This window comes from Falco cherrug, chromosome 3, assembly GCF_023634085.1.
Source record: "Falco cherrug isolate bFalChe1 chromosome 3, bFalChe1.pri, whole genome shotgun sequence".
NCBI classification, from domain to species: domain Eukaryota; kingdom Metazoa; phylum Chordata; class Aves; order Falconiformes; family Falconidae; genus Falco; species Falco cherrug.
Window position 1 is genome coordinate 31,589,069 of NC_073699.1, and position 27,946 is coordinate 31,617,014.

Consider the following 27,946-nt stretch of genomic DNA (forward strand, 5'->3'; position numbering starts at 1 on the left):
CGGGCGCGCGGGGCTGCTGGCGGAGCCGCACCGGCGGGTCGCGGACGCGGGGCTGGATGCCGCGGATCGGGATGGAGGTGCCAGGGGTGCCCGGCCGGCGGGGGAGAGGGGACTGGGCTAGCGGGCGGCTCTCCCGGCGGGGCGGCAGCGGTGGCAGCCCTTCTTCCGGCACTTCCCGCCGCTCTCCCTGGACGCCTCCGTCAATGGATCGGGGCGGGGGGGCGGACACCGAGCGGGACGCAGGGTGTCCCCGCAGCGGCTGCGGGCAGGGGAACCGCTGGGTCCGGGGCGGCCCCGCGCGAAGGGGCGGCGCTGGGGCGAGCGGGGCGCGGGCGCTGGCGGAGGGAGGGCGGCGGGCGGGGGAGCTGTCTGCCGCCCTCGCACATGCGCAGCGCGGGCCCGGGCCGCGCTATATAGCGACTTGGCGCCGGCGCCAGCTGAGCAGCACGGCCCGGGCGGCAGCGGCAGAGGTGCGCGGGGGTGGCGGGTGGGGGTCCCGCTGGTGGGAATGGCGATGGCCGTCGTGCCATCATGGTGGTGGTGATAGTGATGATGATGATTGGTGGTAGTGGTGGTACTAGTCGTAGTGCCGGCGACGGTGATGATGGTAGCGATGGCAGCAGTGCTGGCGGCACCGGCAGATCCGGTACCGGCGTGAGGGGCTCAGTCGCGAGGGCGGTGGGGTAACGCGGGGCAGCAGCCGGGCGCGGGAGCGGGGAGGCGGGCTGCCCGCCCGGGCACCGTTTTGGAGGGAGAGTGGCTGAGGAGAGCCGGGGTGGGGGGAGGATGTCCGCGCTCGGCCCCATCCGCCCCCGCCGTGCCCTCCGGCCCGGGGTAGGAAGGCTGCCGGGCGCCGCCGTGAAGGACGATGGCCCGGGCGGGCACCGCCGGCGGGAGGCAGCGCGGCGGGCCGTGGCGTCGGCGGGAGCCCGCCATCGCTTCCCCCATCACCCCCCCGGGGCCGCCCGGTGGCGAGGAGCCCCGTGGCGGGGGGCGGGCTGCGCGCTGCCGGGTTTTGGAGGGAGACGGGCGCGGTGGGGGGTGGGGAAGCCGGCCGAGCTTCTTGGCGGGCTGACCCCGATCGCCAGCCCGCGCCGCCCGTCCTCGCCCCACCCCGGCCCCGGCGGGTCCCGGCTCGTCCCGCCCTGACCCTCGGGACAGGGGCCCGGCGAGGAGGGTGCCTGGCGCGGGCACCCCCCGATCCCTGCCGCAGCCCGCGCTGGGGGGGGTGTCCCCCGCTGAGGGAGGGTGTCCCGGCTGCCGGGGGGTGGGGGCGCCGCTGTGTGCGAGGGTGCCGTTCCAGCGCCCCCCCTTCCCCTCAGCTTTTGGAGGGAGCCTCGCGCGCAGCAAGGCGGGAGCGCGGGGAGCGGGGGCCGCCGTCCTGCCCCGCTCCCGGCCCCCTCACGCGCCCCCTCAGCACCCCTCGATCGTGAGGGGGAGGCGGGCAGGCGGCGGCGCGGCCCCTTTTGGAGGGAGAGAGAGCGCGGGCGGCGGCGGTGCCCCCCACCCCAGCCTGACCCCCGCTCGCCCCGGGGCTGGCCGAGCCGCCCGCCCGCCGGCACGGCACGGCACGGCGCGGCGCAGGCCGCCGCCTCCCCGCTCTCTGTAAATTGGCGCGGAACCGGCGCGGCGGGAGCGCGGGCGGCGGCGGGCGGCCCGGCACGACCCATCCTGGCAGGTGTGGGGGGGGCCGGCGGCGAAATCGTCACGGAGGGAGCCGCTGCACCGGCGAAACGGGTGTCTGTGTGGGTGCCTGGTGGCTGCAGCTTGCGGGGTGTAGAAAGAATGAGGGGGGGTCACAACCCGAGGGACACCCCACCCCCCCATCTTCCGGTGTGGGAATTGCCCCTTTACAGCTTTCCCCCACCCCAGGCTAGGTGAGCCCAACTGGCCTGAGGCGAGCTGACTGCTGGCATAGCTGGGCATCCCTGTGTAGCCACTTCAGCAGTGTAACTCCCCGTGGGACCTGGAGCTGTGTGTGGTGATATACCTCAGATGCCCTCTGCTCAGGCATTCTTCACACCAGTAAAATACTCGTGCCCTTCTATTTCATTTGTCTAAACCACTCTTCTCTTTGTGGCACATCTTGTGGTGGACAGAACTTGGTCCTGACTTCTTGAGGATATGTTAACTAAGGTTATGTTACTCGTTTGATCCAGGTAGAGAACTTAGAACCCAAAGAAGATGTCAAGACGCAGGTAAGCTGTTAGCATTGTAATACACCAAGCTTGTTTGTATTCATCTAAAAACTGCTGCTCTCTTAATGTCCATGTCTTTTTGCTCTTTGCAGTAGCCGTTTGCAAGCCAAGCAGCAGCAGCCATTATCATGTCAAGAAGAGTCTCCACAAGAACTGCAGGCACCAGAACATCTCCAGACCAGAAAAAGGAGAACGGCAGAGGTGACCGATTGGAAAAGTTTAATTATATTGAAAGTTCTGCAGTGCATTTGGATGGGAGAATCTTTACTCCACTGAGTTAGAAAGTTGGGCAGGAGTAGGTGTGCTGGTCGTTGTCAGTGTATTGATGTGTGTCTCTCTTCTCGGCAGGAGGTAAAGAAAAGAGAAGATGGGAAAATTGCTAAAAAGCATCAATATGAGATTAAGGTAATTCAATGCTGAATACCAGTTCAAACTAGGTGAGGAGGTCCACCTGGTTGGTCCATTCACACTTGGCAGGTGTGAAGTGCATTCCACACTAGAAAGTATTGAATAGGGGAAATTTCCAATTTCAGATATTAAAAACTATGGGAGCCTGGCACCTCAGCATCTTTTTGTATGTTTTTGCTTTTTTACGGGTGGCTTTGTTACAGATAAAGGGTCCTTCAAGGTGGAAACCATGGCAGAGTAAGGTTAAGTGTAAAAATGAGTATAAAACCAGGTATTTCAGAATAATTCCATATGCAGAGCAGGTAAGGCCTAGAGGCAAGTCTAAACAAGATCATTGCACTTGTTTTAACTTAAGGTGTGGTTTCACGGCCATTTAGTTATGAAGACTTATAACCTCTTTACTTTCATTTAACTGTTCTGATTATTTAAATCGACTTAGGAATCTGTTTTAAATAACATGGGCTACTCCTAAACCAACTGAGGGGGGCTTTACAGTTTTTTTTTTAAGTGGGTTAGTAAAATAACGTAACTTTCTCTTGCAAACAGTCTTGTTTGTAGTTATTCTGTTTTTAAAGCAAATGAGACTAACGGCTATCGTGAAGCAAAACTCTTCTGTTGATTGTGAAGCTGTATTTGCAAACTGTGTAGGGAAAAGTGCTATATAAGTATATCAGCTGTACTTGAGGTGAAACTCCGTCTTACAGCTTACCTTTGCCTAAAGGAAGAAACCCTGCTCCCCTGTCTTTGTTCCCTTGATAGTTGGCCACGCACTCCATCACCTGTCTTGCTCCAATTTTGGTTTAATGTTTAAATGAAGCAGTATGAAGGTTCAGCGTGCTAATTTGGCACTAGTGAGTTGAATCAACACAGCAGAGGGTCTGACAAGTATCAAAGCTGACAAAGGAAGGAAGGGGTGCAACTTGGGCAGTGAGGATCACAGGAGAGAAGGAGTACACAGCTTTTCTCATAGCTGTGTGCTGTTAAGATCAAATCTGCTGGAACACATAACTTCAGTCTTAGGGTATTTTAGTCTGACTGTAAATAGGTTAGATATACTAAGGAAATCGTGTGCGGTTTACCTTGCAAAACAGCTATATAGGAAAAGTTTCTGTGTTCACGGATGGGTGTTGCCATTTGTTCTTAGTGAATGGGATCCCCTCCTAACCCCAGAAAGCATAATTCAAGTTCTGTGTCACCATTTTGAAGGCTGTCAGCCATTAGAGCATTGCATATGTTCCATGCATTTGATATCTCCTTACTTGTATAGGTTATGTACAGCCAAATAGGTATGAGTGAAACAAATTACACAGTTAATTAAAGCAATCTAGAATTCCTTCTCTGTAGCTTTAACTGCATGGATAACTTTGTTCTCTTCTCCTTTTGAGTCATTGCATCCCGTATTTGGCATTGGTAAGCTGAGAGATAGTTCACAGCTGCTGCTTGCTCAGTGGGTATCTAGTTCTGGAGCTGAGATGGGTGGCTCCTCTCTGGAGTGCTTAATTGGAAGATAACAAGTTGTTGAATTTCCACTGAAAGACAGTAGAACCTCCACCCTCTCCTTTCTTTTCCCTCAGAGTAGATAAGTAGATAGGACTGGCAACCTAATGTCTTGTGTTTTAGTAGCCATGAGTACCTTTGCCTGTGTACTGTAACTGAACAGCTCAAGCAATGGACAGGTTACTTGTGGGTTCATAAACCAAAGACAATTGTCTTCCTCAAAGCTGAGTTTTTCAAATTTGTCAAATCTGTTTATACATGTTCTGTCTTGACTACAAAAGGGTTTGTTGGCATTTAATCTCTCTGTCTTGTTTCAGTACTTGAATCAATGCTGAGGTCCAAAAAGACTAATATATGTTACATATATTGTTGTTACTGTAATCCGCTTCTTGCGTTTCTTGCTCCCATAGTAAAATCAGTATTTAAAAGACACCTTGTTTATGTTACAGAGTTGTTGGCCACCCACGATAACAGGAGGCATCTCACCTTGCATAATTATTGAAACTCCTCACAAAGAATCAGTAACCTCGGATTTCTCAAGATTCAAAAAATACAGGTTCAGAAACCTCTTCATAAATCCGTCACCTTTGCCAGAACTCAAGTAAGTTTACCAGAGGCAGCAATTTTTGTTTTATCAAATATGCTGAACTACTGTAGTAAAATCTGTTGTTGTATCGTGACTGTATAATAGTGGACAGTACTGAACCCATACCTCTACTTGCGTTCTCATCCCACAAACAATTCAGTGTCCAAAAAACCCAGAAATTCTGTGGGTGGTTTCCCCCCACCCTGATCTTATAAACACACTGGACAGTTAATTTTTGCCTTTCAGAGCTGTCCTTTTATAAATTAACACTGGAGACTTAAAATGGTTAGGAGGCATGTGATAGATAGTTAAACTAAACTTCCTTCAGTCTTGTTGGAACAGAGTGACCAAAGAATACTAAGGAAAGTTTTCTTTAAGAACGTAAAAATGTACAAAACCGCAAATAAATTTGGGGCAATATTGCTGTTCAGGTAGCTTGCTAATGCCACGCAGTTTACTTGGTGCAGTCACAGTTCTAGAAAGTTTCCCTTCTGCAGAGGGATAGATTAGCTGACCAGAATTTCTTAGCCATTCAGGTGTATTAAGATGAGTACGCTGGTTGCTGTTTGTATCATCCCAATGTTGAGTGAAAGAGCTTTTAAATTTACTGCAATGCATTAGGAAAAACTGCTGAGGTGAGTAAGAGAAGCAGGACATGAAGCATTACTTTAAAAGCACCTTTCCAGATATGTGATGTTTTTATCTGTTCTGGCCAAAACTTTATCAGAACTGAGAGATGCTGCATGGTGATGTTTTGCCTCAGTGCAAAGCAGTAGGTCTTTTACAGTCTCTTTCACTGAGTTTTGAACTAAACCACTTTTCTATTACTCCCAAGCCTGCTTTAAAGAACAGTAAGCTCTTCTCTATACCTAGCAAATAACATTTTTGTATGTGTTGGAAAACTTAGTGCCAAATAGTTTTTTACAAATAATAATTTAAAAAAAACAAGTATGGTGGATAAGAGAATTTTCATGCACTCCTTTAGCAAGTTGTTGGAAACTGCTGGATCCCAAAAATATGTTCAGGTACCGAATTCCATGCAGGGAGTTTAAATCTTGATGTTGACCTCTTGTCGATAGGCATTTGGTAAAACTGAGCTCTATCCTTTCTGACTAGCTGAATAAGAGGATCATTTACTCTTTCCTGCCTTCTTTCTGAACTGCTGTAGGAAGATCATAATAGGAGATGTCTCGATGCTTGCCCACTTAAATGGGGAGACTTGTGCATTAAACAAGCAAGTATCTCTCCAGCTTTGAAGTATGATGGCAGCGAAATGGAACTGATCTGGGTTTGACTTTGTAGGCAATACCAGTGATCAGGTCTGTTTAATACCTCAGTTTCTGCTTGAGAAAAGGTAAATATATAACTCCAAAAATTTCAGTAGGAATTCAACATTATATTAATTATGTGGTCTCCCTTTTAGCAACTGCAGGATAAGAAGTACATCTACAAAAAAACCCTCATCAATTCATAATAACAATAATTAAAAATTAAACCCAAGCTATATTAATGGTATAGGCATCTTCTTCCCAAGTAGCACTTGAGTGCTAATAAATTTTAAGTTAGCAATTGACAAGAACTCGGTGTTTTTCACTATTAACTGTTTCTGAGCCTTAAGGTAGGCTAGAAAAGGAAGGGATGGATGAGTAACGTCATCTGTAAATGTTTTTCTCAAAGTAAACTGAATAACTTTGTGTTTGTTTTGTGTTTCTTGGGGAGTTGGGGTGGTTGTTTTTTCTTTTTTATGGGGAGGGTTTGGTTTTTATCTTTCTCTCTGGACTGCTACCTAACTAGGCAAAATAGGAAATCTGGTTGTATGTGCAACTTTGGGATGCCCGTGTTCAGTTCTATTGCCTGTTCTATAAAACCGGACTTGCTGATCATCTTGGCAAGTTGCTGTTGTGATGATAGAAAACTGCAGGTATACTTTGAACATTTTATAATCGCCATAAGGATCTTGTAGTATGTGCAATTTTTCTTTTTGTTCCTAGATATCTGTAAACAATAAATAATGTTTTATACTCCTTTTGTGAATGTGTATATACTTAACAATGCTTTGTGTAACTTTATTCCATAGCTGGGGAAATTCCAAAGATGTCTGGTTGAACATCCTGAAGAAGGAGAACAGATACGCTCATTGCAAACATTTCACATCACTACATTCTAGTTTGCAACCTCACATGAGATCAATACTGTTAGACTGGCTCTTAGAGGTGTGTTCTTTTAGTTACTTTGCGATGCGTTATGCCTGTGAAGTAGGCACATAAAAGATCTGATAGCAAAATGTACGGTAATGATGAATGCCCAAACTAGTTTGCAACGGGAGGGTTACAAGTTACTGCTTTTGATCCCCATGCTGTGCTACATTCAGGTCTTCCTTGGCAGGAGATGCTGAACCTTCCACACAGGGCAGTACTCTAATTTTTGCTTTTGCCACACTAGTTCCTGGGAAGGAGAGAAGTCTAGTTTTGTGACACTGAAAACGCTGTAGACAGATTAGTTATGGGGCTCTAACTTTACATCTTAGACTGTATCTAAGCCACGAGACAACTGCATCTGTTATGAGGATTTGAGTTACCACCCTGGCCCTGTCTACATCAAAAGTGCTTAGATGTCAGCCCCGGCACTGTTTTCTGACTTCTTAGTGATTTATTAATTCTGTCCTATAAGAAGAAGAGAGCAGAAGAAATTAGTGTATTACAGGCTGACATCTGAAGGTTCTTGATGTAGGCAGGCTCTTATTTGAAGAGGATTACAAATAAATTGTATCCATATTCCAGTCCAATTGCTTGACTTAACACTACTCCAGTTGTCAAAATGGAAGCTCTCGGTCTTGGCAGCCTATGCAAAGGGATATTAGTGTTGTAAATAAACAGCTACGTTCTGGAGGCGTTTCCAAGAACTCTATATAGAGCATATTTAATTACCACTGCCAAAAGCAACGTTTGACTTGGACAATCCTTGCCCATCTGTAGAAGGGATCTTGCAGGCTTACCAATTCCGTATCAAGTACTCCAAGGAAGCAGATGTTACAGTGGCCCTCTTGCTGTCTTGGAACAGTGCTAATAGCAAGGAATTTCAAGGGAAAGGAAAGGTTTTGGTTTAGTTTGGTTTTTATGGATTTATTTTTTTTTAAATACAGTCTGAATATAAAAGCTATTCCAGCTGTGTACTTCACTGCTTCCTCTGATGCATAGTTTGCAGACCACTATTAAATTGCATTTTGTTGCTTTTTTTGAAAATCTTGAACTCAGGAAATCATCCAACTTTCAAACAGAGATGTCAAACAGCCTTGTTGTTGTCTAGCTCAGTAGTTCTATATGCCACAGTGGATTAAAATTCCAGCAATTTTGAAAGTTCTCCAGTAGCTTCTGACATTGTCTTCTGTAACACCATGGTTGAGATGCTATTTAACATGACCAAACGTTATTATATTTGGGCAATACACTTGTACAGAAATTGTGTCATTTATTTGTGGGTGCAGCTGGTCTGTACATTTTTAGTTCTGAATCTTGTTTGGAGCAGTAGTTACTAATATCAAAGTAGCACATCAACTGATAAATACTATCAGGTATAAAAGAATGAGCTGTAATGTTACTGCCAACTGTTGCATTTTTGATTGTCAGGAAGGGTTTTAATTTGCAAACGAGCTTGCAACCTTATCATAGGAAATAGTTAGGGGTAGTGATTTGTCTAGTAACCGCGTGAAATAATGGAGTGCTTTGTATCTATTTCTTAGATATTCTTTTCTCTTCATTGCATGTAGATTATAAGTGATTTATAAATATCCAACTGGTTTGTAGTTGCGGAGGGGATACAGAGTTGCAGATGAGCTGGCTTTGTGGTAGACCCACCCAAACTCAGTTGGAGATTAGAAGAGAAAGTAGGCCACTGCCTAAGATCTCCAGGCCTGGGCAGTCTCCTTTTTTTGTTGAACTGGCATTTGAACCACTTTGATACAATGCAGGTATTGAAAGTTCTCCCTGCCAGGGAAAGCCATAACCGTATGGAACAGATGGCTGTTCTTGCAGTTTTGTTCCTGCTTAGTGAGGCTGTTGGTGTGCCTGAGGGGCTGCAGGCAGTGTTCCTGGCTTGCCAGCAGAGCCCCCTCAAGCTGGAGCTTCCAGGTTTATTTGCTGCCCAGCCAAAGACTTTGAGTTTTTCAGTGGTTCTGCCCTTGGACAGACCTATTAGGAATACAGGGGGGATCTGCTCAGAGATTTCAATTTGAGGTTTGAGCCCAGAGTATTCTTAATCAAGCAAACTAGTGGGGTAATTTTGCTGGGTGTCCCTCCCCCTCCCATAAGACTTTCTTCTGTCAGTGGAAATTGTACTCATTTTTTAGGGAAACTGGATGCTATTTAGATTGGAAAAAGCATACTTTGGAAGTATGGTAGTGCATCATAGGCAATCCATGTTTAGGTGGGAGCATGGAAAATACTTTTTCCAGTCCCATATTGACCACTACATCCTAACACACTTAGGTATACAATAGTTTGTGTGTGCAAGAGATAAAATTGTTTATACTGTGTTTTAGTATTAAAGCTTGGATGCTCCAATGTGTGTACATAGACTTTTATAACAGATAACTGAATTGTTTGGGTTTTTTTGTTTTCCTGTTGTAGGTATGTGAGGTGTATGCACTCCACAGGGAAACCTTCTACCTAGCTCAAGACTTTTTTGATAGATTCATGTTGACACAAAAGAACATTAACAAGAGCATGCTTCAGCTTATAGGAATTACCTCATTATTCATTGCCTCCAAACTTGAGGTAAGAAGCTCTGTTACAGAGTTGAGGATATTAAGATTGGAATAACTAAAAAGACGGTGATAATGTATGTATTCTGTCTGAATATTTTGAACTTGGTAGTGTACATACAACACTGAAGGTCAGAAGGGGGAATTTTTTTTTCCTCTTCCTTCAGTTGCGCATATGTCAATCTCTTGGAATGTAGTCTTTGTCCTCCCTTTCCTCAGCAGCAGGGAAGGAGGCTGCACAAACTTAAAAGGTATGCAAATGTGCTAGGAGTAGTTTTGTTTTGTTTTGCCTTTTCCCAAATGTACAGCAGTTGGCAAACAATCTCAGGAATGGGTGGTGGGACTTGAACAAAACCAAGCCTAAGTCTCCAGTTGCCTGTACGTCAGGCTGATATCCCTAAAAACCTTTACAGTGGAGCCTTTTTCTTTTAAAGTGCAGTGGTGGTGATACATCTTGTTGGCAAATTCTCTTTTACTAACACACCTAGGTATATTTGGCCCTAACTGGCATGACTGGGCTGGCAAATTTCTTTGTTAACCATCTACTGCACCATGGATTTTGCCAGCTACAGTGTTTGTGGGATTTTTTTCTCATCTTTTTGTAGCATGTTGGCGGGATTTTTTCCCTTTTTTTTCCTTAATCTATGTGACTATATCAGCACTGGTATTGCACATAATCTATCAGCAAGCCATTTCTAATACAGCAGTGTGCTGTATGAGAATTAGGATGGAGTATATCTTTGCATCAGCTGGAATGGCTGAGTATAAAGTGGTATAAATGAAAGGATGTTCTGATTGCCTGGTCAGCATTTATTTCCCAGAAAGCTAAAATAGTTGCAGTAAATCTACTGTGTTTTACAACAGATAATATATAACCTAATCGGTTTTAGTATCTCCTCATTCTGTAAGTTTCAAGTCACTCCATATAATGAGAAAAACACTGTTCCAGCTTAAGAAAAGTTACTTTTCAGTCCATATTGAAATATTATTTGCCAGTATCTTCTCAAGCTTTCTTAGAATTCTAAGGCACTCTAATCTTCACTTCCCTCCCTCCCTTTAAAGGAGATCTACGCTCCTAAAATACAGGAATTTGCTTACGTCACTGATGGTGCTTGCAGTGAAGACGATATTGTAAGAATGGAACTTATTATGTTAAAGGTAACAACTTTGTTATGTTTGTAAGTGCTTCTTAAAAGACTGTCCAGCTGAGCCTTGTATTTTAATGTAACTTACTTGCTTAAAAGAGGAACATGTTTAGTTTGTCCCTGTTTCTGCAAAACAATGAAACCTTCACTGTATGTGTAGCGGACCCCCAGACCCCCTGGCTGGGGTGAAGTCCCCGTCTGTTAGAAAAGGACGGGATTACTTGTATGAAAGTAAAAGGCTTTCAGCAGTTGCAGCCAACCACAGGACAGGCTAGAAGGCTGTTGCTGTACTGTCCTGCACTTGCCAGGGTCCTTTGCTGTCCAGGAACAAGGGCCTGTAGGAGAGCCAGGCAAAGAACTGATGCTGCCTGGTGCCCCTCACGTTGGAAAGGCTTAATCTTTACCATCACAGAACTCCTTACACATTTATTCTTCCTTAATAGATGTGAACCGCAGGTTCAGGCAGCTAGCTTTGAAGGCTTGGGAAATAATCTTAATTTCCCAGCTTCTGAATGTGGAAGATACGTAAGATTCATCTGCACAGGCATAGGGACACATGTTTGTGCTGATTTTAATACACAGAACGATACTGTTCAAAAAGTAGTGAGAATACAATCTAAAATTAATATTTGTCCTTGAAATTGTACATAATATTTAGGGTCTTTTGAGGATCTGTGCAGTAAGCTGAGCAATCTTGAAAGAGGAGGTGTGGGAAAAGAGATCAGAGGACAAAACTATCCTTGTGTGGTAGTCTAAGTATTAACTGTTTGTTTAATATTTGCAGGCTTTAAAATGGGAACTCTGTCCAGTGACAGTTGTCTCTTGGCTGAACCTCTATCTTCAAGTGGATGCTTTGAAGGATGTTCCGAAAGTGCTGCTACCTCAGTATTCTCAGGAAAAATTCATTCAGATTGCACAGGTAGGTGGTAAACTGTATTGAAAAATGCTTTTTGGAGCCATTACAAGCACACTGAACCTTACACCCCAAAAGCCGTTAAAGCATGCTTTTCCTTGTTTCACCTCACCCATTACTCTGTTAAGGAGTGGGCAAGTTTGACTCTGCCGGAGTGCTTCATACTCAGTTTTGAGGACGAGTGCCCATGTGTTTCTTGTCTCCCTGCTCTCATGGATTTCAAGACTTTTCTGTGCACTGGAAAAATAACAGCTCTGAGAGGAGGGATAATTTAAGATGCTGTGGACAGTTAACTGTTTTTACCTGTGTTGTCTGTAACAGTGTTCCGGTGTAGTTGCCCAGGAGGCAGGCTGATGAGCATTTTGACTACTTGGAAACTGCTTTGGTTCAGTTTTTACAGGCATGTGTCGTGTTGAGCCTCAGAGAGGCTTACTGAAGTGTAGATTGGTCCAAGTCACTGAGCTGCAAGGTGGTATTTAAGAAAATACCTTTCTCGAGCTCTGCTAAGAGTTTGTGTAACACGTACAAGTGAAGTGTCTTGCATACTACTGGTAAAGTGCGGATTGCTTTGAGACCCACTTGAACCGTAGGTTGGTGCCAGCAATTAATTAGATGCGTGCGATTGATGCTAAAAAGCTCAGGCATGTCATAGAGCATAGGCTGTAGGACTGCTGTATGCATAGCAGTTTCTGAGACAGGATTATACTAAAGTACCATCCTGTTAAAATTTGTGCCTCTTATTTCCTCAGCTGTTAGACCTGTGTATTCTGGATGTGAATTCTTTGGACTTCCAGTACAGAACACTAGCTGCTGCAGCGCTCTGCCACTATACCTCAGCTGAAGTAGTTAAGAAAGCTTCAGGTAAGCAGCCTTTGCAAAAGCTTGGTTTTGTTAGGCTGGGAATGCTGGAAGCTGTCACATGCCTGAGGCTGCCAAGAGTGTAGCGTATCGGTTTACCAGGCTGCCAAAGAGCAAAAGCTACATGGACACTTGAGCAGTTTGCCCTGTTCTGTGGGGTCCTCCCAGTTTCGTTTCCCTTCTACCAATGTTTCAGATGTTTCAAAGACTCAACTCTTTCAGAAGCACAGTCTTTGCTAAGGAAATGAAGCGGGTTGACCCTTCTTACTTTTGGGCTAATACTGCTCTATGACTTCCAGTTGTTTTGGGGATCATTAGCTACATGTTAAGCTACTTTTTCTCCTAAAATGGAGTTACCAAGCAATCACCCTTGTCTGTCAGCCATATTCAGTTGTCATATTCATACCTTTGTGCTAATTCCCACCAGCCTGTTCCCTACAAAGTGGGGGGGGGGGGGAGAAAAACCTAAGCTCACTTAAGCTCATCTCGTGTGTTGCCTGAGGTTCCATAAAGGGCTGTGACAATAGTGTCTGTTTTTATAGCTATAAATATCTTCATTTATATATGACCCCAAAATCTTGTGTTCAAGGTGAAAAAAGTCACTGCTTTGCTCAAGAGGCCTATGCTCACTTCAAAGTGGTGTGGCCGAAGACAGTAACAAGCACAAGGAAACACTGGAAGTTTCTGGGAGGGTGTTTCTCAGTTTTTATCTGCAGTATTACTTATTGTTGGTTTTAAATTTACAACCATCTTGTAACACTGCACAACTCCTTTGTGACTTCTAAATACATTACCGCGTTCTTCCTCCAGGCTTAGACTGGGAGAGCATTTCAGAGTGCGTGGAATGGATGGTTCCCTTTGTGAGTGTGGCAAAAAAAGTCCCTGCGAAGCTGAAGAACTTTAAGAAGGTTGCAGCAGAAGATCGACATAATATCCAAACACACACAAGTTATTTGGACATGCTGGTATGTGGTTTGTGGACTTGCAGTTCAGGCAGTTGAGAGTGCGTTACACACCCCTTCTCCTGAGGCAGCTAAGGGTGGCTGAACACCTACCTGCTCACACCTGGCCTGGCTCACCTCAGCCAGCGGGGCCAGCGGTGCCTCACCTCTTGTCTCTGGCTCCTGCTTGATGATGCTATAAACTAAATGTGTTTTGCCAGAACACTCACAGACTGCAAGCAAAGGCTTGGATTAGAAGTACTGGTGGAGTGTGTTTACAAGATAATAATCTTTACTTTGTTGTGTAACATCACCTTGGGTTTTTATTCGGTATCCGAAATCTGGAGTACATGAATTGTACCAGCACTGTGAGGAAAGCGCTGCTGAGTGAACACTAGTGAAACAAAAAAGTAGAACTTGTCAAAGGTATTAACTGTTGTTGTCTTCCTCCCCTGACACACAGGAAGAAGTTAACAGTGGAGTAGCATCTACTGCCCCGGGTCAGTTATCACCTGTGTCAACAGGAGGAATAATAACCCCTCCCAAAAGTACGGAGAAGAAATGAAATATGGACAACAAACATCATGAACAGTTTTGGAAACAGGACTTGGTGCTTCAGAACAAGACCCCACTAAAGGTGACTCATGCTCTTTATGGCTATTCAAGACTTGAGCAGAGATGGAAATTGAGACCAGTGTCCACCTACAGGCTTGGTAAAGAGTTAGAGCGAGCATCTGTCACAGGAGCCCAGACTACTTTAGTCCATTCTCAGACACGACTTAGTTCAACTCTGACCATTCCTAACTTAACAGATTTCAAGAACTGGTTATAAATGGCTGAGTGGCAAAGTTTGTCCACTCAATCTACATGTCAAACTTGCTTTAACTTTGGCTAGTCATACAGAACTTAATGACAGCTTGTACATATTACCTCTTCTTGACTTGGTGTTGTGTTTTTTTCTCTTTTCTTGGTAAGGTCAGAGCTTAATGCCTGTCAGTTAGTAGTTGCCCATGAGCTCAGGTGCAGTATTAGAGGTAAGCAGTTTACTTTTCTGAAACCACTCCGCCCTTGCAGTGCCATGTAGCCAGCCCTGCATCAAATTCTAGCTCCACAGGAGACTGACAAATTTAAGGTGGCCCCTTAGGGCTGGCATGAACTTGAGTTCTGGTGTATCACTGACCTCAGGTAGGAGTAGAAGCGAAGAACCTGCTGCTGAAGTAACCGTAACTGGAAGGACAGTCTTGGAAGGAAGGAGTGCTAAGACCCAGCCACCAACTTTCAACAAGAACTGGAGAGGGTATGGAAAAAAGGGAGCTACTGGTACTCTGCAACCACTCATGTCATAGGAACAGTATTTTAAACTTAACTGTGGAGCTGTATTTTATCAGTGTTCATAAACAGCATTAACTACTGTGTTTTCCTTGGGATATTCACTACCTCTGAATCACTTCTGTGATGAAGGGACAGTACTGGGAAAGATGGGTATTGGTCCTCCTCCCTCTTGCAAGGGGGCTCCCACCTGTGCCCCACATCCAGGGACGAGTGTTACATGACAGCAAGCAGTCCACAAAGCTGCACTAGAGCGTCAGGTGCCACCCACATTCAACTCATGCCAACTTCGCAAACTTGAATTCAGGTCTTCTTCAAACAAGCCATTGTGGAACTAGCTGAAGTTGCTTCCAGCCTTCTGTACAGTTTGTAAAAATAAGGGGTTTATTATAAGATTTCCTCTATTTCTAAAGAGAAAAGATTCTGGACTGTAAATGTTGTATAAAAACTTAAATGAATTTAAAAAATAAACTCTTGAAAGTTTTTTTCATTCCTGCACATTTTATAATAGTCCTGCCCAGCATTAGTCTAGAAGTAAAGTTTTGCCATTGCTTGAAGAAACTTCTTTTTTCTTCTCTGTGCAGCAAGCTGCAGGACCTCCTCAGGGTTGCTGGCATTCAGCTCCGTCTGGCCGATGGCTTTTATCTTGAAACAAAAGAGGAGATATCACTAGCAACAGGCCTTCCGCTCAGGCTCTGCCATTACACGGCACCCTCAGCGCCGGTGCAACAGCTGCACACTGGCATCCAGGTGCTATTAAGAATCGCCCAACAGAATTAAAATGGGAAGCGGCCATTCTTTTCAAAGGCGGGCTCAGGGAGGGCAAGGTAACTAAAGGCAAGCCCACTGCCTCCAAGCCCCCTGCATGAACTTACTGCTATCTGGCGCTTGTCTGTCTCGCCCCTTTTGTGGTGGAGATCTGAGGGTGAGTCAAGGAAAGAGAAGGGGGTAGGAAACAGACTTTTCCAGCCACGAACACCCGGTACGAGCCTTCTGTAGTGCTATTCCGTTGAAAGGATACATGTCAAATACTCCAAGATGGTGACATCCCAGATGTATTCGTAGTAAGAATCCATGGCATCATGGCTGAAAGAGTACAGGTTAGGTAATTAACACATGCAGATGCTGTGTATTTATCAACTTTGCAGCAACATTTACCTGTTTTGTTCCTGCAGTGCCTTAAATGCAGTTTTATAGTCTACTTCTCTGAGGAACTGGCATAAAATGGCTACCTGTAAGGAAAGACTCTGGGTGATTCTGACAGCATTAATTCCCCAAAGACCGAAATCTTCTACACAAGACCTCAGTAATTCCCCCCTTCCTACACTCAAGTGCCCGTTTCCACAACAAGTTCTGAGCACCTGAACTTCGAGAGCATACGCAGCTCATTCCAAAACATCAACAACAGAGCGGCCGCTAAAGGGAAGAAGAAGGGGGTTTACTCAAACCCAAATGCATTTAACAGCTGTTACATCAGTCTAATACAAGGCTTATTATTTCTTGGGGTTGTTCATTCTCCACTGCAACAGCCACATGGGGTTATCATGAGGAACGAGGCCAGGTTCCCAGCACCGCCCCACAGACACTGTACTTTTTCTCAACTCTACCAAAAATTAAATAAACCTGTAGCCTAAGAGAAAACCGGGACAAACAAACCCCTGTGACTATTTCTGCTTTTTACAACATTTCCTGGTATGTGTTTATTTACTCATTAATCTCAGTCCTTTTAGTGTCCTAGAAGCAACAGTAACAACAAAATTACTTTATTGCTGATTGCATTTGGATTCAGTTTTACTTTTTAGAAAATTCCTCCCCTGCCTTTTAACATCAAAGTAATTATAAACAAATGTTTTAGTTAATGCCATGCTTCACCTCCTTACCTGGGTGTGACAGTTGAGTAAAGAACAACACTTGATCATTCTTTTTATCACCTACAGGATAGTTAAAACACAAGTTTTGAAATGACAGTATTGGAACACAAACAACAATCCCCCCCCCCCTTTTTTTTTTTTTTTAAAATACAAGGGATCAGCTAAACAGCTACTGCCATTCTGAGCTGGTCTGCCTGCCCAGCCCTGCCCAGCCTGGTGGAGCTGGGGGATCCCCACACCACACCGTGATGTGTGCGCTCTGAAGCTTTTTCACCTGCTCACTACTGCACTGGAGTCCAGTGCCAGTGCTCTCCTCGCTGGTAGCTCAGCACGTTCAGGCTATATGAACTAAGAGAGAAAGCCTGTGCTTCAGCAAAGGAGAAGCTTCAGATTTTCTACGGGCTTCAAGCAACAAGCAAAGAAAAATGGATCTATGATGATTCATATCCCTCAATGCATCAAGATATAAAACCTTACAGGCTACGGGAACGCAGATGTGTTGAGCAGTTTTGTCTCTATATAGAATTAGGACGTTGACTGAATCTAAAGAGATATTTCTGTACATCTAAACCCCATTTTAACTCACCTGGTCTGTGTATACATCTGGTGGCACCATCTTATTAAAGAAGTCTGAGCATACAGCTCCTGCCTGTAGATAATAGTGAAGGGCTGCTGAGTACTGATTCGTTGCTGCAATGGAAAAAACACAAAATAAGGCCTTAAAAGTAAACATAGCAGGCATTTCTAAGACTCAGATCAGTTGTTTATAGAATTATTCAGACACATATATTTCATAGCTGAATTCTACTGGGAAAGTGACTTGCATATCACTGTTTAAAAAGCACAAACACACAGGAGGTGGTAAAACAGTGATAGAAAACTACACAACTGGGAAAACTAGTAACACGGGCAAAGCTGTGCCTTTTGAGAATTACTTTTTATTCTTCAGATAGTTGATCTTAAATCCATCAAGCTTATGAGTGGAAAAGTAGTTTGCCTTCACCGGGTGTAGCACACGGGTGGTAGTGACACGGTTTAGTTGGTATGGGTTACAAGGAGCCAGCTGACACCACCACACACATCTCGTGGTTAAGCACTAGTTCTACTCCCAGTAAGTTCCTACTGAACAACGCTCTCTGGTGAGAGCAGGCTGCTTGGCCGCTTTGTTCCTGAAACACAGACCTGACACATACCAGGCACGCTCCAACCCTTGCTCTTCCAGTACCAGCTTCTGAGGCTCCCTACAGAAATGCCCTCCTGCTGGGGCACTGTTCTACCTGGGGCCAGCAGTAAGTACTGCCGGTTTAGAACCTTGAATCGCTCTCCCATATACAAGGTGACAGCGCTAAACACTTGATTAAGACCCCTCCCCTTCACCCCAAGGGTTATAAAGCATCTTCTAGACAAATATGTCTCCTTTGGATTTCTGCCCATCTTACTGCACACCACAGACATCCTTCCAGTCCAAAAACCAGATCTGGGAACATGCACCTTGCCTCCCGTAGCAGCCCAGAACACCAGCACGTAGACGGCAGAGGCACAGCTATACCCTCTTTTACTGCCAGAAAAGAACAATCTGGCTTAAATGCCAAATTTCACTAGAGTGGTCTCAACAAATAATCTGAGTGGAGGAAACGTCCAACTACCTTTGAGCACGGGTACAGCCATGTCCTTCTCTAGCACATACACCAGGTAGTACCGTACTTGTCTGGCTAGCTTCTGAAAGCTCGTTCTTCAGCACCTACCGCTCTGCAGTCTCTTCACTCGCACTATGAAGTAAGCCCCATGAACTGACTCTAGACTGGGGGATAACTTTACAAAGCGTAGTATCGCATAGGCTGGGCAAGATTTCCCCAGGCAGCTGCTGCCTTGCTACAGTCTGGGTGTGTGGTGGTGCCCAGGATGTGAAACGCTGTGTGTGCTGCTGTACGTGCCAATTCTGCTGACTGCTCCCAGCTGAGGAGCAAGGGTAAGTACTGGGGGAGTGGCGGGGCAGGACAGAATGACATCTCAGCCAATGCCAGACCAGGAGTTTACGCTTCCTCATTTACAAATCCTAGATACCTCCCCAGATAAAATACAGATCCTCTCCACTCTGCTCATCACCTGCTCCAGCGAAGCCCATCTCCACTTTTAAAAGCAAGCACTATTCACGCAACTTTTTGTTCACTTAAAAGATTTGAATGTTAGGGGTTTGCGTAATTATACCACTCAAGGACCAATTACACTAAAAAAGTGAAGTTAACGATGACTCTTAAAGTTTCCCTTACCCTAAAAGCAAGTCCACATGACCCATAGAAAGCTCAGTCTGTCTGTAGGCTTAGACAACCTCCAAGACAAATTCACCTACACTATTTGCATCTAAAGATTTTAAACTCATCACCTGAGCTTCTTTTCCTAAGAGGAAATACAAGGAGGGTTATGTCAAGCAAATCTTAGAGACGTAAGGTACCCCAGTAGTGCTACAGACGTGCTAAAAATAGGCATTGGTTTCACTTACCAAAATAAATATCTGCCTGAATAATTAACCAGAAGTGGTTGTTTGCGTTGATAGTCAATGCATAGCTGACCAGCTCTTTTACTGTAACAGCCACAGCTTCAAAGTCCACCGATTGAAGACTAAAGGAAAAAAAGAAGAAAAACAATTCCTAAATGATTGGTTTGGGTTTTTTAAACACTAATCTCATTTCCCATCTAGTTTAAGTCCTAAGCACTTGCATTGTGTCAGGCAGAAATAACTCCAGGGAAGATTCAGCGTTGCCTAAGACTACTGTTGAATTGTGTCAATGGAGCAAGTCTGACAGAACAAACACACCCCTCACAGACTTGGACAAAACGTCCTGTGGCTGACACCAGAAAAGGGATCTGTGCAACAACATACGTTCTCAGTTTCGAGAAGTTTGAAGACAACACCTGAAACCACTACAAATTTTTCACAGCATCTGCGTGAATAGCCACAGACAACAATCTGGAAACCTGTGGAACCAGCTTGGAAGGAAAAGCTGGGAATCGTTTGGCACATTGCTTGGGCAGCCTCTCCCAAAGTTCATGTGGAATCTCCATTTTTTCTAAACATGTTTTTTCTCACCCTACTGCTAAATTTTGGCAACACTGAAAACAACTGTCTTCTGCTTGACCTTATACACTGAAGTCTGTACCAGTAACAACGAGACTATTCAATCAGACCAATTAAAGACAGACTAACCACACTAAGCATTACACACACTCTCCCTCACGAGAGTCATCTCTCCCAAAGCATACACGGAATCTAAACCAGTGAGGTTCTAGTCCCACGGAGCATCTAAACTTCACTGGAGAACTACAGTTCAATCCAGCCAGAACAAAGCAATGGATACCATACGCCATGTAGGATTTTGGCTATTATTCACACACACCCCTAAAAAAAAAAGTTATTTCCTATTAGAGTATTATATAGTTCACATAAACCCTCAGTTTCTTGTACCCACATCTCCACCAGGACCATCAGATTAGGAACACAAACCTCCATGCAATCAGACCAGTCTGCTCACAAACAGAATGGGGGTCAGCAATGCCCTCACACGGAGGAGTCACACTAACACACAGTAACTAACTGGAACCAAACCCACTATGAAAACATGTACTTAGAAAATTGTATTTTTAATTATCATCTTACTTGGGGATGGATGAGGGCCAGATGGAAATGTGCTCTGCTGCAATATCATTCACAATATCTTCCTAAGAGAAGAGAGATGGTAAAAGAAATTACAAAGATAAACATTTCAAGAAAGCCAAGTAGGATGCTTATGATATATACTAACCCGAACATTATGAAGTTTGACAAACAGGGACAATATTGTGGTTAAAACCAACGGTTCCTGTAAAGGAAAAAAAAAAAAAAGTATTCCCATGAACTAACAAAACTCCATTTTCTTTCCTAAGCTTTAAAGCTATGTAGGAAGTTCTGAAAATCATTATAACTTCCTATAGAAACAGAGCAATACTTTGTTAAGTACTTTGTTAAGAAACCTGCAACACAAGGATACGGTGATAAAGTTTCTGCAGGAAGTAGTTAATTCAATCTCCCCAACTAACTCCTTGTATATAACCTTTACTTAGGTTTTGCACATCTTTATGTTGTTTCTGTGGCTACTGCCTAACATCAAACTTAAGCTAGGTATGCTACAACTTTCTATGCATTTACAAACCCACAAGCTATAAACAATTTCCCATCCTCTTACTTCCGCTGCTTAGTTATGATGCAAATAGCACCTTCCCCCTCCCTCCAAAAGGTAACGCTTTGCTTCCTGACAGCTGCAATACACATACTCTTAATGTTAATAGATCTCCATTGTCAGAATTCAGGGTAAGATTGGGTTTTTTTTTTTTAGAAGCTGTTCCACACTGCTGTATGGCGGGGTATAGCAAATCCAGAAGTTTTTCAGCCATACCAACCACCTATATAGCTGTCTGATTTTCTGGAATTTAACAGGAAAAATCCAGAAAAACACTGTATCGAAAAGAAGTTCTGGTTGCAAACACATTCTCAAGACCACTATAACTTACCCGAAGCTTTTTGATGAAGGACAGCAATTCACTCCTAAATTAGGGACACAAATACACAATCATCCACAACAAGGAATATATGCAAACTTAATACACTGGAAACAAGAGTCAGTAAAGCAATTTCTTAACCTGTCAAAATACCCCTTCACCTGTAAGTTTACAAATGCAGGGTACAGAAGTGAAAACACTCAAGCAGGTCATTCACTTTTAATATAGTCACTAGCAAGTGTTACTTTTGTATTTAAAATAGGTTAAACAAGAGGTATCTATTATTCCACAAAGCTACAAAGGGCATGAAAATCACTACGTAGTTAAGTCAACCATTGACTCTTAAAAGGGAAAGCAACTGAACTGTACTGTAATTCTCCAAGCTAGGGCTCCAACAATGACCTACAGGCTTACAGAAGAGGGTACACAGTGATCGTTTATAATGTACATTGATTCCTTGTCATGCCACATCAGAAGCTGTCACCACAAGACAACCTAGACAAGCACAGCCTGTTTAGGAAAGGTTTCACTGCCCCTTTTCCATAACAACAACAGGGCCACTGTCCTTTGCTGTTTGGGTCAGAGGTGTCAGAAAAGGCTCAGTAAGCTAGAGTACACCTGTACTGCTTCCTTTGCCTTGCCAGAGCGTACAATTGAAACCTACAGCAAGCACGTTCCCCCCTTACATCCATCCCACAGCAGTGGAAGCGAAAGCAGCTGGTCTTTAGGCACACATTAACCTGATTAGCTCAAAGAAGGTAAAGAAACAGTCAATAATTTGACAGGGGCACCTTTCCCAAGTTTTTAACATAGAAAGTTGTTCAATATAATCATACATTCCAGAATTTACTCTAATGGGCAACTCATAATCAGGCTTGGAGTTAAGAACAGGCTGAAAACACTGAGTGGACAAATCAAGAGTCCCAAATCAATCAATCTATCAGTCAGTTAAGGCTAAGGCTGGCTGAAATTACCCCAGTCGAGAGTATTTTCTTCCTTTCCCTCTCCCCAGAAGCTCAACTGAACTAGAACTTCATTTCAAGACTGAATAATGTCTTTAGATTCAGAAAGCTACATCTAAGTATAGACACATGCTGTGAGCTAGGTGTTCAATACAGTTATAAAAGTAGCTAACTGATAGACTCAATGGAGACTGCAAAGCAATTCTATTCAGTATGAAGCCGACAGCCCCCCGTCGGTGAGCTAAACTGCCCTCTAGATGCCATTGACTTTACTGGGAGATCTACACTGATTGTAATGGGAGCACACGCATACATGCTTTGGTGTCTGTACATTGACCTGAATCCCACACACTCCTTTTCTCTCTCTGCACATGAAAGTCAACACATCACCACTAATAATCTGCCCACTGGTGGTATTGGATGTTTACTCAGAAAAGATCTTTAGCTGCTGTCACCGCAGCACTCCACACTGTGGAATCCAGGCAATTTCTGAAGGGAACATGGGGTCAAATATACAATTCAATCAATCTTTAAAAATAATGTAATAACCCCCCCATACCTGTACATAATGCCCAGTGTAGACTCCCTGTGTTTTATCAAACTCACTCTGCCATCATTCCCCCGCTTGTGCTGGTTGGATACACTGCAGATTTGTACGACGACTTCCCAAAGGTCTTTAGCTGTCCGTCTACTTTCTTTGGGACCCGGAAGTTCTTTGCAGGTAGCAGCCAGCAACTGCCCCAGCTATGCAATGCAACAGAAAAAATACAGTAGCTACAGTTTCTCTGAACATTGACTACAGCAAAGGAATTACTGGCACTTATAACGGCTAAACAAGTGATTTTAAGTTAGAAACCACAAAGCAATGTGACTGAACTCAGCAGAGGACATCGATGAGAAACCTGGAAGACAGGAATTAAACAGAGGATTGTTCTCTTTATTAGTTTCCTTAGGGTATATTTCATTACTATAGGCTCCAGAAAACAAGCTTTGTGCTCTGACTTAAACACACTGCATAAAACCTAAAGCCCACAAAATATAGTTTTACAAAGACTGGCTCCCTAGAACTCCCTTAACTTTCATATAATAATTAATCTGAACTGAAGCTGGCTCCCTCTGCTACACAGAAAAGCTGAAACTCAAAATGGAAATTAGGAAATACCACAGGTAAGCAGAGCAGGCCAAAAATTAATCTGTCCTGTAATGTGATCTGCATTCAGCTTCACTGCCTGACTCTGAAGCAGAAACATTGCTGTAAAACCATTTTAAGAGCAAAGTTTTTTTAAAAAAGGCAGTGCTTGAATGTCTCCAGAAATTCAACGCTGGTGTTGGGTTAAAAGATGGAACCATTATAGTGCATTTGGAAAACAAGTGTCTTAGGAACAGAAAAAACACCAGACATGAAGCCTGAGACCTGCACGCTTCTCATACCTCCTACATGAATCTAGGCCGAGTTCCAGCCCAGAGGAGAGTCCTTTATGAAAGTGCTGCAGGGTTTCCATCAGCTTATGGATCATAACCACACATGACTGCTGCTTACGGAACCAACCTCAGCTAGCAGCCAACAAAAGGGCTGAGATGCAGTTTCTTTCATCTGTCCTTGCAGCACAGCCTCCACGTCTTTTGTCAACCGTCAAACCACTTGCTGCTTAGCCCTGCTGTCTTCTACACCAGACTGAATTCACTATAGCCACAAACCCTGACACTCTTGAGAGAGAAGGGTACATACTTTTAAAAGTACAAAAGACCTCAACAGGAAGAGTCAATTACAGCTTGACAAGGCTTTGAGACTGAGCACCCGTTACCTTCACATAAGGGTTAGTTTGAACCAGAGGTAATGGAACTTGCATGGTCAAATATTCATTCTCACACCAGTTTAACAGGAAGGCAACACATTCTTCAGCTATAACTTGTCGAAGAGGAATATCTGGAAGAAAAGAGGTTCTTTGCTTAACTTTTTTTTAAGAAAACACTGCTTATGAAAACAAGCAAAACCCATGTCCTCTAACTAGCCACTGCTGTTCCATAGTTAGTGCAAAAGAACACGATGCTTAGCCCTACAAGCGATCTCACCTCTGAAAATTAGGAGCAACAGCAGCTTCCTCTAACCACAACAGTACTATGTTACTCCCTCAGCGTGAAAACATGCAGACTGCTTTAACAACTAGCGAAACTTTTCAGGTAAAAATGCAGACATATTTATCCTGTTCAAGTCCTTCCAGTGGCACAAAGCAGAAACTGTCAGTGTTCAGTAATATGTAGGCATCATGACACTGCTGTTCTCATTTACAACTTCTAAAAACTAACTGAACTCCTAGAGACTCACTAAAACCAGCCTTAAACTTCATGATTGTTTTTTTTCCAATTATACACCTAAATGGTAAACCTACAATACAAAGTCAGGTTTATTTCCCTTTTTCTCAAATTTTGTGCTTTACTGCATCCCAGGAAAGACTGCAGTGTACTTACCGGGTACTCTCATTTCCAAGTATCCTCTGACTCTGCTTATAAGATCAGAAGGAGGACGTTCTCCAGAAACACCAGCTCCAGCTTCATGAGTATAAATGTCTAAAAGCAGCATTTCATTCAGCATGACTTGACGGAGTTTTGGAGAAAACTCTGTCACGAGTTCCAAGCAAGCAGCAAAAAGCTGTTTTGCATGGACAAAATCCTGCAATAAAAAGGATATGCTTTAATGATTCCTAATGGATTCGTAAGAGAAAAGACTAAGAGTCAAAGTGCTGTTTAGCTCTATCCTGGCTGAACCAGCCTTGACATCCATTATAGTTAGCACTGCTCAAGCATCTCACAATTACCATTTATATTTTTGAGTCCTTTGGACTTGCTATTAAGTTTAACAGTTCCAACAGTTCCAGATTTTTCAAACAAAGCAACAAGCTTAAGCAAAAAAATATCAGAAATAACTACTGCATATTAGGTACAGTTTGGCTTTAGTTCAGCAAACTATTGATATTGTCAATTACAAGGAAAATAAAACAGCATTCCAGTTAATTCCTTACGTAAAACAGCCAAAAGAACAGCATTTAGTATCAGTTAAGTCAAATCACTGCTGGGTTTAGAATCAATGTGACTTAGTACATCATAACCAAAACATTGTATGAATGAAATTAACTCCGGGTCCAACTCACTGGAAAGCCATGGTCCTTGCTCTACTGATGGAACTTTGTGAGACAGAAATATTTAACCCTTATATGACACACAGAGTTTGTGTACGACATCTCCCTTGCCCCTTAATTTTTCAATTCCTTTTCTCAAAAAAGGCTTCCCATATTTTCAGTGTTGTTACAATTCAATTGTCCAAACCAACTCACCAGTAACTTCAGATGGTTTGCTCACCTTAATTGTACAGCAGTGTAATCCCTTTGCCATAAGGATGTAGACCAAATCCCTAGTCAGACTGTCTTTGATTCCTAAAATAACATTGCCGTAAACATTTGGTACTTCCCACTGGGAGAGAAATACATAGGACATTTGCACAGAAAGAGGTTTCAGAATTCACATCACTGCTTAAAACATAAACAAAACTCAAATATTGAAAATGATTGCCAATTAAATGTCAACTCTTTCAGTTTTATATCTAATCCGAAGTAACATATGGCTCATATAGAAGTACAATACAAATTGCGAGCTCACCTACTTTGTTCATACTCTGAATATGCAACAATTGGGAGGGGGGGAAAAGCAAGAACAAACCCCCAAAAAAGACAAGAAAGCATTACATAAAAAAGGAAAATCTCTTCCTCTCTACTGCTCCGAGCTTTTAGTGACAGCAATATTATTTTAGTTTAAATTCCTAACTAGTCAGAACACTGAAAGCAAAAGCTACAGAAGCTTGTTTTCTCACAAGGAAAGTTTGTGGTAACAGCCAGTAGTTCCTTAAAACAAAAGTTTATATGTTTTATTGTAACACTTTTCATAGAGAATGTGAGTTTAGATAGGTATCATCATTATTACTAAACCTCCATTATGCAGAGGGAAAAAAACCCCTCACACTGAAGATCTATGCCAAGGCTCACAATGACCACATTAAATAAATTACCTTATTAGAAACTGTCCAGAATTGGCGTTCTGAAGTCATACCATGCAACTCAATTAAGATCTGGCGAATCCTCCAAGGATCTACTGACAATATGAGCTGATGTTCAAGCTGTCCAATATTGACACTTGCTGAAGCTAGAAGAAAAGCAATCTCAGGTCTCCAGTGCATTCCTTCTTGATGTAAATGCTTATGTTTCTTTAGTATGTAACATTTTAAACATAACACAGTAAGACCAGCAGATACATTGATGCTTTTGTAGGCCCTGTGCATCCTTTCCTGCCCTTCCACAAACACCTTGCACTAGCTTCCCAGCTCCCTGACCTAAAGGGCTGCTTGCAATGCCCCCTTTCCTCACACCAGCATCTCTGAGTATTCCCTTACCCTTGCTCCAATAAAGCAATAGGTTCAAAAGCTGCACCAAAAAGTGTTCCCATACTGCTTTAATGAAAATATGCATTTTCTCAACTCATTTAAATCAATGCAAGACTGTATTAGAGCTGAAAAGGTAAGTTCTTTCCAGCCCCAGTCACCATCTGGCAGCTCTTATGTTAGCTTTGACTTGTGCAGCTGCACAGCCAGCCAGCTATGTCTGGGAAATGAACTGGCCGAAAAAAATCTGTGTTTCACTTTGGTAGGTTTAAAACTTCATCCAGATGGTACTCCTGGACCAGCTCGCCACACGGTCTCACAAGCATTAGCGCTGGTGTAAGTCCTGAGACAGGGCGGCCGTTCTGGGAACAGCTGTCACAGATTTTGTTCAAATCAACTGCCAATGAAAATTACCTGGGATATCATAAAAAGAAGTCACTGGTTTTGTACACAGGTTGATTCGAGGAGATCTCTTCCTCATTTGATCAATGAGCAGCTTCCGTTCATCATCTTTCAGCAGTTTTATGAACAGCTCATGAGATGAAATCATAAAGACAAGCTGAAGATCTTCCAAACCCAAACACAAGTTTCTAAACAAATAAAAAAGTTAATACATGAGCAGGAAGAAGCTGCTTATTTTTCCAGTTATAAGTTCTCAAAACATTTGTGAAAGTGTAAATTCATGTTATCTTAATATGGGTACAAACTTCAGAAATGCTGCCATTTTTCTCTTCAGTGCTTCCGAAGCATCTTCCAAGTTTATTGATCTTGAACAAACCTGAGAAAGAAAGCAGATAGTAATTAAGCAGCCTGTTAGAACTTTTAAATATTTAGTTACAAACAGTGTTACTGCCCAGTCCTGACTATTAGGATCAGCCTGTAACACACTCTCTCAAGTGAGGCAACAAAGTTTCTGATAAACACTGTAGCCATCACAGATGGATCAGGTTCTTTCAACCTGTACACAAGACAGGGTGTTTCAGATAACTGTGATCTTCCCCCAGACACAATTTATACTCCTTTTCCTATTCCTTTGATACTTGGGTGAGCTGAAACCGAGTGCCACAGTATCAGTCAGCCTCACCAGATCATTAAGCACATTACAAAGCCCTTTTACGTGAGTTTAAAAAGAACAAGCATTTCTAAGTGCAAAACTGAAAAATTCACAAAAGTAACGGGGTTTGGGTTTTGTTTTTTTTTAATAAAACAACAGTTGAAAGAACTAAATAGGTGAATTTAATTGCCAGCATGAAACTTTTTTTTGAGAAATACATTTTAAGTCCTAATGAAAGCAGCTGATGGAACAGCTTTTACTTGCTCTGAAGTACAGAGTACTGTCAATCAATTCCTGCCACATGATTGAAGAGACAAGCAAAAGACAAGGTTCAAATGAAGAAAAGGAGATATGAAAATAACAGCAAAGCAACCAAAGGATTAAATTTAGTCTGAGCAATAAGTTTCCTAAAAAACTTCACTGAGAGTAACAGTTTAGGTCTCACATATACAGTAACTTCAGG

At 43.4% G+C, this 27,946-nt stretch overlaps 2 protein-coding genes across 4 annotated transcripts in view; one reads left to right on the plus strand and one right to left on the minus strand.

The window, feature by feature from the left end:
- On the plus strand, positions 1-15,118 carry CCNE2 (cyclin E2). 3 transcript variants are annotated; one of them, XM_055704482.1, is made up of 12 exons: positions 1-77; positions 2,160-2,198; positions 2,291-2,399; positions 2,547-2,603; positions 4,553-4,704; positions 6,767-6,902; positions 9,315-9,461; positions 10,511-10,606; positions 11,378-11,512; positions 12,256-12,367; positions 13,175-13,329; positions 13,769-15,118. In XM_055704482.1, the coding sequence occupies exons 2-12, from the start codon at positions 2,185-2,187 to the stop codon at positions 13,868-13,870; spliced, it is 1,215 nt and encodes a 404-aa protein (XP_055560457.1). In that variant the 5' UTR covers positions 1-77; positions 2,160-2,184; the 3' UTR covers positions 13,871-15,118. The 3 variants fall into 3 exon arrangements, with proteins under 3 accessions (XP_055560457.1, XP_055560456.1, XP_055560458.1); XM_055704481.1 differs by lacking the exon at positions 1-77 and adding an exon at positions 404-470; XM_055704483.1 differs by lacking the exon at positions 1-77 and adding an exon at positions 622-646.
- The window catches only part of INTS8 (integrator complex subunit 8), a 25,744-nt gene continuing 12,867 nt past the window's right edge, over positions 15,070-27,946 (minus strand). The window contains exons 11-27 of the mRNA XM_055704480.1: positions 27,137-27,207; positions 26,844-27,019; positions 26,061-26,194; positions 25,358-25,468; positions 24,470-24,671; positions 23,806-23,927; positions 22,560-22,744; positions 21,051-21,084; positions 20,306-20,362; positions 20,161-20,222; positions 19,006-19,124; positions 17,092-17,195; positions 16,515-16,565; positions 15,793-15,866; positions 15,656-15,720; positions 15,510-15,553; positions 15,070-15,279 (exon numbers count right to left, since the gene is read on the minus strand). Coding sequence (XP_055560455.1) covers positions 15,163-15,279; positions 15,510-15,553; positions 15,656-15,720; positions 15,793-15,866; positions 16,515-16,565; positions 17,092-17,195; positions 19,006-19,124; positions 20,161-20,222; positions 20,306-20,362; positions 21,051-21,084; positions 22,560-22,744; positions 23,806-23,927; positions 24,470-24,671; positions 25,358-25,468; positions 26,061-26,194; positions 26,844-27,019; positions 27,137-27,207 — 1,728 coding nt within the window. The 3' untranslated portion in view covers positions 15,070-15,162. The remainder of the gene's footprint in view (positions 15,280-15,509; positions 15,554-15,655; positions 15,721-15,792; positions 15,867-16,514; positions 16,566-17,091; positions 17,196-19,005; positions 19,125-20,160; positions 20,223-20,305; positions 20,363-21,050; positions 21,085-22,559; positions 22,745-23,805; positions 23,928-24,469; positions 24,672-25,357; positions 25,469-26,060; positions 26,195-26,843; positions 27,020-27,136; positions 27,208-27,946) is intronic.